The sequence below is a fragment of the Podarcis vaucheri genome (genome assembly GCF_965113315.1).
Source record: "Podarcis vaucheri genome assembly, chromosome: 2".
Classification (NCBI taxonomy): domain Eukaryota; kingdom Metazoa; phylum Chordata; class Lepidosauria; order Squamata; family Lacertidae; genus Podarcis; species Podarcis vaucheri.
In genome coordinates, this window is record NC_138760.1 from 123,369,112 (window position 1) to 123,382,296 (window position 13,185).

General features: G+C 48.8%; 1 protein-coding gene across 3 annotated transcripts; it reads right to left on the reverse strand.

Annotated features, from left to right (window-relative positions):
- Nucleotides 1-298: 298 nt before the first annotated feature.
- LOC309524692 (zinc finger protein 202-like) lies at nucleotides 299-11,023 on the reverse strand. Of its 3 annotated transcripts, none has more exons than XM_082209597.1 (8): nucleotides 10,555-11,017; nucleotides 8,370-9,198; nucleotides 6,809-6,932; nucleotides 6,100-6,182; nucleotides 4,540-4,666; nucleotides 3,471-3,551; nucleotides 1,286-1,754; nucleotides 299-1,201 (listed from the first exon to the last, which is right to left on the reverse strand). In XM_082209597.1, exons 2-8 carry the CDS (start codon nucleotides 9,021-9,023, stop codon nucleotides 550-552), a joined length of 2,190 nt encoding a protein of 729 aa, XP_082065723.1. In that variant the 5' UTR covers nucleotides 9,024-9,198; nucleotides 10,555-11,017; the 3' UTR covers nucleotides 299-549. The 3 variants fall into 3 exon arrangements, with proteins under 3 accessions (XP_082065723.1, XP_082065722.1, XP_082065724.1); XM_082209598.1 differs by having other exon boundaries at nucleotides 625-792; nucleotides 885-1,754; nucleotides 10,555-11,023; XM_082209596.1 differs by having other exon boundaries at nucleotides 299-1,754; nucleotides 10,555-11,015.
- Nucleotides 11,024-13,185: the final 2,162 nt, after the last annotated feature.

A 13,185-nucleotide genomic window follows, 5' to 3' on the forward strand; every position in this document is an offset into this window, starting at 1 on the left:
GAACTTATTATAACTTTCGATTTCTCAGAAATCAGGTGGTTTACAAGAAATCAGGTGACTTACAAGAGATCAGGTGGCATTCTATTCTGCAAATCTATAAAAGGGGGCGCACCCTGACTGGGGTGTGCAGATTGCAAACTTATTGCTCTGTACCTTTGTTTTGCATATGCACTTCAAATAAAATCCAGTTGGTGCAACACAGACTCTTCAAAATAAACTTTCCTCCCACTCCATCCTTGAACCCCATTATTTTTCTACTCAGATCATATATATCTTCTAGAATAATACCTATGACATCAACTGTATCTCCTCCTTTAAAAAAAATCTTTTTCTGATAGCTGAAAACATCCAATTTCTATTATTAATCAATTATTACTTTAACCTTCCTGCTGAATCAGTTTACTTATTTCAGCTTATTTTTGCTAGGTTTCTCTGTTGTCATCCGCCTATGTCTCGTGACATAGATAAGGTGTGGCTTCCCCACTGCAAATCAGGATGTAACCAACACTTCTCCTCTTCTTTCTGTGGAATGTGGCGTTTTCAAGAATATTAGCTGGACGTATTCCCTAAATGAATAATCTGGTGTCTGATGAATGCCTTCTTCTGAATGAAGCTTTTCCCACACTCAGGACATTCATAAGGCTTCTCCTCCGCGTGGGTCCTTTGGTGTTTGATCAGCGTATCTCGCCGAGAAAAGTTCTTCCCGCACTCAGGGCATTCGTGAGGCTTCTCTCCCGTGTGAATCTTCTGGTGGTCAATCAACCTACAAGGATGATGGAAACTTTTCCCGCACTCGGGGCATTCATAAGGCTTCTCCCCTGTGTGGGTTCTCTGGTGCTTGATCAGCGTATCCCGCCGGGAGAAGTTTTTCCCACACTCGGGACATTTGTGTGGTTTCTCCCCTGTGTGCGTCTTCTGGTGTTCAATCAAGTTGCACGGGTGGTTGAAGTTTCTCCCACAATCGGGGCACTCGTACGGCTTCTCCCCTGTGTGGGTCCTCCGGTGATTGAGTAAAGTATCTCTCCGGGAAAAGCTTTTCCCGCAGTCTGGGCATTCGTGAGGTTTCTCTCCCGTGTGCGTCTTCTGGTGCCTCTTCAAATGGAGTTGCCACCGGAAGCCTTTCCCACACTGGGAGCATTGATACGGCCTCTCTCCGGTGTGGATTCGCAGGTGACTCACCAAATTGGTCCTCTGGCTGAAGCTCTTCCCACAGTGAGAGCACTTGTGCGGCTTCTCCTGGGTGTGGATCCGCCGATGCCGCATCAGAGTCGCTCTGTAACTGAACCCCTTCCTGCACTCGGGACACTCGTATGGTTTCTCTTCCATGAGGCCGCTCTGATGGCGCACCCAGATCTCTGGCTGGGGAAAGGGCTTCTCACCCTCAGACCCTTCGCACAGTTCCTCTCCCATGTGCCTCCTCTGGTGTTCAGCCAGGGCGGATCCTCGCTGGAAGCTCTCCCCGCGCACGGAGCATTCGTAAGGACCTTCTTCTGCATTTAGCGTACCCAGACCCAAACTGTGCTGGTTGTTCCTCCCGTGATTTGAGGAGAAGGGCTTTTCCACTCCAAACTGTGTTGTGTTTTCGCTAATGGGAACTTCTGGGAGATTGCTGTATTCCTTTGTTTCCTGGTGTCCTTTGGACTCACGCTTTTGCTCTGCAATCTCAGCTAAACAAGGAACGTTACCCTGGGACAGTCCCTCTGGCACAGCTTCCCCTGGGTGGGAACTCTCCATCTTGATCTCTCTCCTTTTACCTGCAAGTGGTGGTGAAACGAAAAACATTTTTTAAAAAAATTATTGAAACTAGATGCCCAAGGGAAACCCATAGGCAGGATCTGAGCAGATCTCCCATTCTAGAGTCTCCAGCAACCGGTATTCAGAAACGGCATTCTGTTAAAGCCCTCCAGGTTTAATATTAATAATGGTCAAGATGGTACCAAGCAATCATATCTTGGGAAGGAGCCCCATAACTCGGGTGCCACCATGTAAAAGGCTCTGTCTCCAGTGGCAAAGCACATGCATTGCATGCAGAAGCACATCCCATAGGACCACTGGTCCATTGAGGTCAGTATTTCCTCCACTGACTGGCAGTGGCTCTGCAGGGTCTTCAAGCAAGGGCATTGCTAGCCATACCTGGAGATGTACTGGGAGCATGATGGGAGTTGTAGTCTTAAATGGACAGAGGGCACCAGGTGGGCAAGGCTGGAAGCGGCTGATTCTATCTCAAATTATTTGCCAGCAGGCTAAAAATGGATTAAGTTAAAATTAGCAAGCAGACTTTTAGGAGTTTTCTTCACAGAATCAAGTTGAGGAGACTAAATCAGAACTCCTGTGGATTTAGAGCAGCAGATTTCTTTTTTTCCCATTCAAAAATATCAAGGCAGCCTATGAATGAAAATGGTACCACAACATACTAGGTGTTTGTGTGTGTAAAAAGCTACTTTACAACTTCTGCCAACTATGCTCAGAACCAAGCAAATATCCCAGATGTTGGATCCATAGTCCCTGCTACCCTTTAACAAAAAATTAAGGGAGACCTGTTTTATTATCTGAATTACACCTTAGCACTCGCCCCTTTAACAAAAGTGGACTTCAAATCCTTCATGGCTTCTTCATTGCTGAGTGACATGTGACTGATCACTAGAGCTCTCCTTATCCAGACTCCACAGCGACAGTCGCTGCTCTTTTAATCAGACATGGATTTAACATGCCCCAAACTTTTCTTCTTTTTTTGCAGAGAGAGGCAATACTAAGGATGACCGTCCTGTGAGCCCTAAACACCTCCTAGCCTAAGGTCTCCCAATGAATCTCACCTCTTCACAACCCCCTGACTCGGCCAAGTGAGCAAACATGGCTGTTTGTTCCACAAATAATTTTGGGGATGAACTTCTGCATTATCAGGAAACTAAAGTGATCCACACTGAACAATTACAGTTATCAGGGGATCCTGATTATCACTGTCTACTCCCGCCACAGATTCCTGAAGGGAGTCTCTCTAACTTTGGGTTATAAGTATGGAAAAAGAGCTCTGCTGGAACAGGCCAAAGGCCCACAGAGTCCAACATGCTCTTCTTCCAGGGGCCGACAACACCCTCCCCACTTGTGATTCTCAGCAATGGGCATTCAGAGGCATCTCCCCCCCCCACTCAAGAGCTCAGGTGAGAAACAGGGTCATCCTCCATGAACTTGTCCCAAGGCCAGCCAAATTTGTGGCTACAGTTATCTTTTGTGGCAGCAAATCCCACTGTTTAACGATGCAGCCTGTGAAGAAGTCCTTTCTCATGTCAGTCCTGAATCTTTAAAGGTATTTTTTAGCCTGGGGGGGAGCAGTCAGGGGGAGGTATCGGCTGTGGCCCTTGCCATAGCACAGTGGCCCCCGGCAGCTGCCGAAGAAGGTCAGGGGCCAACAGCACCCAGAGCTCTTCTCAAACTGCAAGCATCACCCAGCAGATTTCACCAGCCTCCTTTACCTGGCTCTGGTTCCTGCAAGAACATCTTCCCCCCCTTTTCCATTTGGAAGGAAAGGTCCAGTTTGGGAATCAGAAGCCCCTCTGGGGATGGGGAGAGAGAGAGAGAATGATTCTTATTTGCAGAATCTGGATCCAGATAATATTCCTGGAATTTAGTCTTTCTGGACAATGGACACATTTCATTTCGACATTTTCATCCCCCTTCTTAAAAAAAAAGAAAAAAGCAAGAGATAAATAAGAAAAGAACAACAGAAAATTAAACAGTTATATACTGCTGTGCTATAACTCGTATTTATTTCTTAGTTGGTTGACATGCAGAACAGGGCTTATAAAGTAGGGATATTTATTTTGGATTGTGGTTTTCAATGGGTATAGACTTATGGACTAAGTTGTTGCATTTTTATCTCCTTATATAAGAATAAAAAAGAAAAATAAACAGATTGTTTTCATAAACAGTATCTCAGCAGAGTGCATTTAAATCATTCAATACACACAGATGTACGTGCGTGGATATATACATTCACACAAAGGACACATTTCTATTGTTTATGGGACACAACATAAATTAAGTATCTTTTAAATCCCACTAATTTCAAAGGGAAGAAACCTAAGCTGCACTCCCAAACCATGTTTATTGGGGGGTAAGACTCACTGAACACACAAGACTTGCCTCTGAGGAAACAGGAGATTCCACTGTACGGCGCATGCTTGAATCGTAGCCAATGGGCCCTGGTAGAGTTGAGTATGAAAAGAAAGTGCTGCCGCCTCCCCAGTGGGGCTGACCCCTTGGAAACACGCTTAGGATTGCAGCCCGAGCTGTTTGTGGGGTTTGCTGCAATCCTCACCCCACTTACCTGGGAGTAAGCACCCCCGGGACTTACTTCTGAGTAAACATAATTAGGACTGAAGCCCTAGGCCAGCTGTGGGGAACCTTCGACCCTCAGATGTTGCTGAACTACAAATCCCATCATCCTTGGCCATCGGCCACGCTTGCTGGGGCTGATGGGAGATGTGGCTCAGCCCCACCTGGAGGACCATAGATTATCTCCTCTGAAACGCTATTCCTTACCCTGAGAGCCCACAATGCCACAGTTCTCCTCTTTGACTTGCCAGAGCATCGTCCTCTGGCCTGGCTGAGTCAGGGATGCCTCCTCCTTGCCGAAAGGCCCCTCCTTCTCCTTGGCGCTCGCTGGGCCCTGAAACAGCCAAACACCCCCCACTCAGGTTCTGCTCTTCCGGAAACCGCCATTTAAAGATGGACGCCCAAGACCCCACACACGCTCCCACTCCCGATTTCGCAATGCCACGCCTGGTAAAATCAGAGTCCCCAGTCCCATCCCTAAGCAGCTGCTGAGAGGCCGTGTGGTGTAGTGGTTAGAGTGTGGGGCCAGGACCTGGGAGGCCAGGGTTCAAATCCCCACTCGGACATGAAGCTCACTGGTGACCTTGAGCCAGTCATGGGCTCTCTGCCTAGCCCACCTCACAGGGTGGTTGTTCTGGGGTTATAAGAGTAAGGGGAGAACCTGGAGCTCCTTGGTATAAAAGTGGGATATAAAGCACTCCATTGTGGGCCCAATTTTATGGAACTCCCTTCCAGGCTTCGGTTAGACAGGCCCTTCTCCCTGTTGAACTTACTGAAGACATTATTATTATTATTATTATTATTATTATTATTATTATTATTATTCTAGCAGGCTTATTTTATAATTTGCACTCTTTTTCATTGTACTGTATGGAATATGTCAGGGAACTGCCATCAGTGCCGGAGGGAGAGAGCAAAATCCAGAGGGATTCCGGAGAGTGTCCTGGGATTGGGAGAGGCAGCCCATCTTCTGGGGAAGAGAATTAGCGTAGCACCAGTGGAGAAGGGGGGCAGATGGGGGAAGCGGCGAGGCGGTCCCATGACTCCTTGCCGGGGACCGGCGGGGAGAGTAGAGGTCCTCTGCTGCCTACGCCCTCATTGTGCAGAAGGCTTTCACGCAGAGAGAGTAAGAGGAGACTAGGCGTCAAAGAGCTTCTTTGCTGGAAGAAGTTTAAGAAACGCCCACTGACGGCTTCTGCCAGCGATTGAGACAGCCACAGGTGAGTGGCTGTCCGGACAGAAAAGGTTCACTCAGGCAATCCAGCCAGGTGTTTGCACTGGCTTACACACGAGCAACCCCTAGAACCATTACAGAATACTTTGCAAACTGCTTAGAAGCAATGGCAATCAAGCGGTATAGAAATGGTTGAGACAAATTAAACTGGGCTGGGAAGTTCCCCAGTGATGTGGCAAATGCGCTCTAAACGTGGATTTGGATTTGATATCCCGCTTTATCACTACCCGAAGGAGTCTCAAAGTGGCTAACATTCTCCTTTCCCTTCCTCCCCCACAACATACACTCTGTGAGGTGAGTGGGGCTGAGAGACTTCAGAGAAGTGTGACTGGCCCAAGGTCACCCAGCAGCTGCATGTGGAGGAGCGGAGACGTGAACCCGGTTCCCCAGATTACAAGACTACCGCTCTTAACCACTACACTACACTGGCTCTCACACATGCTCAGGTGTGCTCTTATCCTTAGCTCATTGTTTACATTTGCCCTGCTCAAGGGAACACCCCAGGCCTGACGCTAAGAGAGATGTCCACTTACCTCAGTCAGCCCAGCTTCGGCCACTGCCAGTCCCTCAGGAGGAAGCAAGGAACGGGGGTGAATTGGGAGCGTCGTTCCATTGGCTGTGAGGGACAGAAGAGAGGAAGACGACGGGCTCAGGGACAGGGCACAGGCATTGCCTGAAGATCCCGCTCTCCATCCCTGGCACCTCCAGTTAAAAAGCAGCCAGGTAGCAGATGATGCCAAAGGTCCTCTGCTGCAAGACCCCTGAGAGATGCCACCAGTCAAGACTGGGAGCTGGCCAGGTCCTTATTTTCTGGGTTCTGGGGTTCTTCAAGCAGGAGCAGATACACATCTCGGGTGGCATTCAATGAAGCGTACGCCAACTCAAGGTTTAGGACTGGCCCAAGGAGACTTTGTCCCCTTCCTCCCCTTCCTGCCCACCCAGATCTGCTAGGGAAGGTCAGGGGGAAACCCAGAACAGATTTGGGGAGAGGAGAGGGGGAGAATGTTCCGCCACACAAGGAAGGCTCTTCAGAGTCCCAGGAAAACAGGATGTCCATCCCATTCAAGTGCCAAGTTGACAGAAACAACGCACAGAGGGAGGTGTTCTGGGTGTCTGATCTGCAGTTAGGACATTCCCTCACCCTGGAGAAGCCACCAAAATCTTGAACCTGCTTACAGGTCCTCTGGAAGACCTCCTCCCAATGCCTGCAGGAGTAGTAAACATTTAAAAATAAAGCCTTACCCGGCAATATCATGTCCTCATCACATTTCAGTGCTGTGGTGTCCATGTAACTTTGTCTCTGGGAGTTGTCTGGTGAAGCCTCATCTGTCTCAAGGGGCCTGGTGGCTGTCCCCTGAGACGGCATCTGAAACACAGGGAGGAAGTCAATGCTGCCCTAAGCCAAATTCCCTGAGCCACATACTAGTTCCCCTAGCGTAATGGCTTGTGCAAAAGACAGTGCAGAAAATTGACATGTTTGTGGGGGCAAACGTCTGCCAGCACTGATCACCCTGCTAGTGAGATTCCCACAGGCTGCCAGTCAGATCCTGGGCCAAGTTCAAGGTCCCATATCCCCCAAAACCAGGTGATTTGAGAGAGGGGCTTATGCCTTACACACCACGAGATCCCTGCAGTCTGTGGGAGTGTCTCTCCTGCACACCCCAAAAATCTCAGAAGCCCTTTTGCACAGTGACTCTGAGCAGGGCCTTGAGAGTGGCTGCCCCTCTTCTCTGGAATATCAGTCCTGTCAAGACGTGAAAGGCGCCCACTCTCCGTACTTTCTGGAGACATTTTTGCTCCAACAGGCTGGAGAAATAGCTTTTTACCACAAGGGTCCACTTGGGATGGTTTTTAATGTGTTTGCTGTTCTTGTGATTTAAAACTGTTTTCAATTGCGTGTCAATTGCCTTGAAACGGTGGTTTAGTGAGGCAATTAACAAATCGATGGTAATAATAATGATGGTTCCCTTGGCAAACTCCTGCAGCCCACATACTTCCAGTGGCTCCCAAACTTTTGGGGGGCCATTGCCCCTTTCGGTTCTATAAATGCAACCCCTGCGCCCCCTACCCTACCCTATAAAAAGCATTATTCAGAACAGCGGTTTGTACAGCCCACTACGGAAGGTAACAGCATAATATAGTGGTACCTCGGGTTACAGACACTTCAGGTTGCAGACGCTTCAGGTTACAGACTCCGCTAACCCAGAAATATTACCTCGGGTTAAGAAATTTGCTTCAGGATGAGAACAGAAATCGTGCTCCAGCAGCACGGTGGTAGCAGGAGGCCCCATTAGCTAGAGTGGTACCTCAGGTTAAGAACCATTTCAGGTTAAGAATGGACCTCCAGAATGAATTAAGTTCTTAACCTGAGGTACCACTGCAAAATCCAAAAAGTTCATGATTAATTGCACATTTATTCAGCATCCAGTTGAAACTATCCTAGTTTAAGGAGTGCAACAAAACTGATGAACTTGTTCCAGTGATGCCAGCTTTTCCAAGTCTGGTAGTCATTTCCATCGCCAGCTCCCCACTGCCTCCCCCCATGTCATGCCCCCTCCCCTTTCCCAGGGGGCAGTACTGCCCACTTTGAGAAGCACTGCTTTAAACACTAGCATGAACACCTTAAATTAAGTGCAGAAACAACCTGGCAGCCAAGGCAGCTGTTTTAGGGGTTCTGTGAGTACCAGCGGCAACCCTACCCAGGGATCTGGCCGCTAGTGGTCTCCGAGGGCAGCCCCACGCACAGCACACGGCAACAACCCAACCTGGAAGTGCCTGGAGAAAGTGGATCAAGCGCTCTGACCTGCCACTTCCACGTCTCAGCTTTCAGGAAATCCTCCGCCAGGGCCACGGCTTGGGCGCAGCTCCCTGGCCCCTCTTCCCTGACCCAGCCCTGCAGTTCGTGAGGCAGGATGGCCAGGAACTGCTCCAGGATCAGCAGGTCCACAATCTGCTCCTTGGTGCGTCTCTTCGGCTTCAGCCACCGGTGGCACAGCTCCCGCAGCTGCCTATAAACCCTCTGGGGGTCTCCGGCCTTCTGGTAACAGAACTGCCTGAAGTCCCGGCGCTGCGCCTCCATCCTCACAGCATCCTCCCGCAAGACAGCGGCCTTCACTTTCCCATAATCTTCCCTGTCAGCGGCTTCTAGTCTACCCAAAGCCTGTTCAGCAGAGCTGCTCAGCGCAGGCCGGAGCCGGCCCACCCATTCCCCTCTGGGCCATTGGCAGGCTTCGGCAATTTGCTCGAAAGAGGAGAGGAAAGCTCGGACGTTGTCCCGCTGTGTGTCTTCCAGAGGAAGTGGGTTGCCCCACGCCCTCAAGAACTCCTCAGGATGGTGCAACCCCTTCCGCTCTTCTTTGCCTGACCACTCCAGATTCCCCTTCACGCCTTCGGGTAGGTCCCCTCCTGCTTCTGGTCTCCCTTCTAGTTCTGGACTTGCAGGGTTTGGTTGCTCCATTTTCAGCTCCAGAGCAAGCAGAGGTGACCACCCAAGTTTGGGGTGATCCCTGGTCCAAGCCGACCCTCTGGTTTTGTAGACAGGATGGGCACGGCTTGGGGATCACAGGCAGCTGTGTCCTCAGGGGCCGATCACAGCCCTGGGTGCCCTGGTTTGCACGATGGGGAAGCTCTTCCTACAAGAAAAACGAAAAGTGATGCACAGACAACTGCACCTTGCTACATGGCAAACTTATTTATTTATATTATATGGCGAGGATTGCTTGGATTCGAGATGAGTTAAGGAAGTTCAAATACAGTGGTGCCTCGCAAGACGAAATTAATTTGTTCCGCAAGTTTTTTCTTCTTGCGAGTTTTTCGTCTTGCGAAGCACGGTTTCCCATAGGAATGCATTGAAAATCAATCAATGCTTTCCTATGGAAACCGCCTTCAGACTAGGTCCGGGGACAGTCTGTTCCCCGATCTCTTCTGAAGGCTGGGGGGGGGGGGACAAGGGCTTTTCTTCCCACCGCCAGCCTTCAGAAGGCTGTTCTGAAGGCTGGCGGTGGGAAGAAAAGCCCTTCTCCCCACCTCCCGCCCTGCAAGCTCCGGGGACAGGAGGGCTTTGCTGCCGCCCGCCAGCATTTTAAAAGCCCCCGCTGTCCCGGGGCGATTTTAAAATGCTGGCGGGCGGCAGCGAAGCCTCCGCTGTCCCGGGGTGATTTTAAAATGCTGGGGGTTGGCAGCGAAGGCTTCGCTGCCGCCCGCCAGCATTTTAAGATTGCTCGGGAGAGCGGAGAAGTCTCCGCTGTCCCGGGAAGGCAGGCGAGGGGGGGAGCAAAGACTTTGTGTCTCCCTCATGCCTCCAGCATTAGTGTTATCAAAGCTAATAACGACAACCCCTTTTAAATGTTTTCGTGTGAGGGGTGGGGAGAGGGGAGGTATTGGTTTGGAGCGGGGTTCTAGTTTTTATTGTTTATTTTGTGCTACTATATCGTATTTTTATGTCGTGAACCGCTCCGAGATCGGCAGATGAAGGGGGCCATACAATTTTTTAATAATAATAATAATAATAGCAACAGAAGTAAAAAAATAAAAATAATAGTGGCAACAGCTTGGATTCCCAGCCAGAGGCAGATATTGCCTGTTCAAATTTCAGCAGCACTCTTTACGAGGCCAAAATTCAGCACACCCCCTGCGCCTCTGCGAGTCTATGACTCTATATGAGGCAGATTTCCACGTTCCCATAAAACGTGCGGCTTGCTCAAATCTGCCTGGAAGCAACACTTCTCCGATCTTTTGGGATATTGTTCCTTTAAGGTCCCAGATTATCTGCCCTCTTCCAAGGAAGGGGACTCCATGCAGTCAGAGACCTGGACACCCCCCTCACTGGGGTTTTTTTTTTTGGGGGGGGTGTCGTGGTGGGCTGCAGCTTTCTGCCACTCAGCCTCCTCTGATGTCTCCATTTCCTGGATCTCCATCTTTCTTTTGCACAAAGACCTTTTTTTGCAAGGAAAAATATATATCATTTTTTAAAAAAAAGACAGACTTACCTCTCCCGCAGCCATTTAGAAGCAAAAATCCCCGCAAGAAGAGGAAGCGGTCTTTCTTTGTGGGGGGGAGGGAATCCCCACTGACACCCCCACCCGCTTCTCGCGCTTCTGCATTGCTCCCTAGAAGCCCAGATTTTAACCCTTTCGAGTGTTTCAGGGAAAACAAACCCCCCGGAAACAGCGGCCGCGCGAGGGGAGCAACGAAGGGTCCTGGGTCCTGCCAGACTCCGCATTTCTCCTTCCATTCTGCCACCCTCTTCCCACAATTTTTCCGGACACGAAGGGAAAAAGAAGCGATGGAGGAAATGTCCTCCTCCCCATCCCGCGGCTTCATATATTTGTGTCAGTCTGCTGCAAAAGGGCACAGGAGCAGAGGCAGGGGTGGAAGTTGGCAAACCCCTAGCACCATGTTTGCCAGGGTGAAGTCTTTTTCTGGTGGTTTTATCTGTCTTTTTTTTAAAAAAAAAACACACGTTTTTCTTGTGTTTTGTTTTTTTAAGGTGCCATTTGAGTCAAGCGCTGCAAAGGGCACAGGAGCAGAGGGGAAAGTTGGCAGCTCCTAGCGTCATGTTTGCTACAGAGAAAGCAGATTAGAGACTGTCCATGGCAGGGACAGAACTGCTCCTGGTTTGGTTTGGTTTTTAATTGACTTGGGAGGTTTTAAAATTAAGATCGGGATGTTAATTAGTTAAAACTATTATCCCCCTCCCAAAAAGACACCACCACTTAACACCAGCAAAAAAAAAAAAAAAAACAATAATCCAAGGTCAGCTGATGTACTATGTTTTTAAAATAAAAATTGTTGAAAGGAACTGTAAAACAGACAAATTCATTTTTATTGATTTAGCTTGTGAATTCATTACCAGCAAATATTCCCTAACTGACAAACACAGTGAAACAGACGAAATCAAGACCAACAAAGGTCCGTATAGTTCAAGCTATGGTTTTCCCAGTAGTGATGTATGGAAGTGAGAGCTGGACCATAAAGAAGGCTGATCGCCGAAGAATTGATGCTTTTGAATTATGGTGCTGGAGGAGACTCTTGAGAGTCCCATGGACTGCAAGAAGATCAAACCTCTCCATTCTTAAGGAGATCAGCCCTGAGTGCTCACTGGAAGGACAGATCCTGAAGCTGAGGCTCCAAGACTTTGGCCACCTCATGAGAAGAGAAGACTCCCTGGAAAAGACCCTGATGTTGGGAAAGATGGAGGGCACAAGGAGAAGGGGACAACAGAGGACAAGGTGGTTGGACAGTGTTCTCAAAGCAACTAATATGAGTTTGACCAAACTGTGGGAGGCAGTAGAAGACAAAGTCTTGCAATAATAAAATCTAGTGATGGGCCAGTGTGGTGTGGTGGTTAAGAGTGGTAGTCTCGTAATCTGGGGAACCGGGTTCGCATCTCCGCTCCTCCACATGCAGCTGCTGGGTGACCTTGGGCTAGTCACACTTTTCTGAAGTCTCTCAGCCCCACTCACCTCATAGAGTGTTTGTTGTGGGGGAGGAAGGGAAAGGAGATTGTTAGCCGCTTTGAGACTCCTTAGGATAGTGATAAAGTGGGATATCAAATCCAAAATCCAACATAGACTGGCACGGATAAAAACCCCATCTAACAACACTCATCTGCAATTAAAAAAACACATAAAAGTGGCTGAATTTCCTCTTGGATTTTCTGCTAGTTGCTAGCTCCATCTGTCTCAGTGGGAGACAATGGAGGAGTGCATCTTTGGGGGTGAAGTCCAGCTGCTGGGAGGTTGCAGCACCCGCTGTGGCTGTGGAGACTGATGCAGGAGAGACATGTTTTGATGCAGCTGGTGGCAGATGAAGGTGTCCTGATGCGCTGCTAGAGATACACCATGGCATTTCTCTCTCTGCGTTCCTCCCTCTCTGCGTTCCTCCCTTTTCTGTTACAGGAGACACAGGGAAGGCAATTACCTGTCACTTTAGCACCATCGAATCTGCTCCTCCTTGACCTCCAACACTACCTTTGTTAAGGTTATATATATACCATACATTTAAATCAGGACACCCCGCCCCCTGAATCCTGGGAACTGTATTTTTTTTAATATACCATCGTACCTTGGAAGTTGAACGGAATCTGTTCCGGAAGTCCATTCGACTTCCAAAACGTTTGGAAACCAAGGCACAGCTTCTGATTGGTTTCCAATTGTGCAGGCGCACTGGAAACAATAGCGGAAGCCACGCCAGACGTTCGACTTCCAAAAAAAGTTCGAAAACCGGAACGCTTACTTCTGGTTTTCGATTGTTCGGGGGCCGGAATGTTTGGCTCCCAAGGCATTTGTGTGTGTGTATATAGTTTTATAAGGCTGCTGGGAATTGTACCTCTGAAGAATAAACTATCATTTATTCTTTTTTTAGAGGGATGTTTTAAATGTACGCTGTTGTAAAGAGCCACAGTATGCATCTTGTAATTCAAAAAATAAAGCAATTCCTCTCAGGCTCCGCCCATCAACAAGGGGAGGAGCCTACAGTCACATGGTCGGGAAAGCAAATCTTACTTAGCTCCTGTCCTCGTACAGTGTGGAAATAATGAAGCAGGGTCTAGAGGAATTTCACCTTTGTGCTATTCATATAATCAGTTATCCATGTAATCAGTTATCAGTTATCCATCT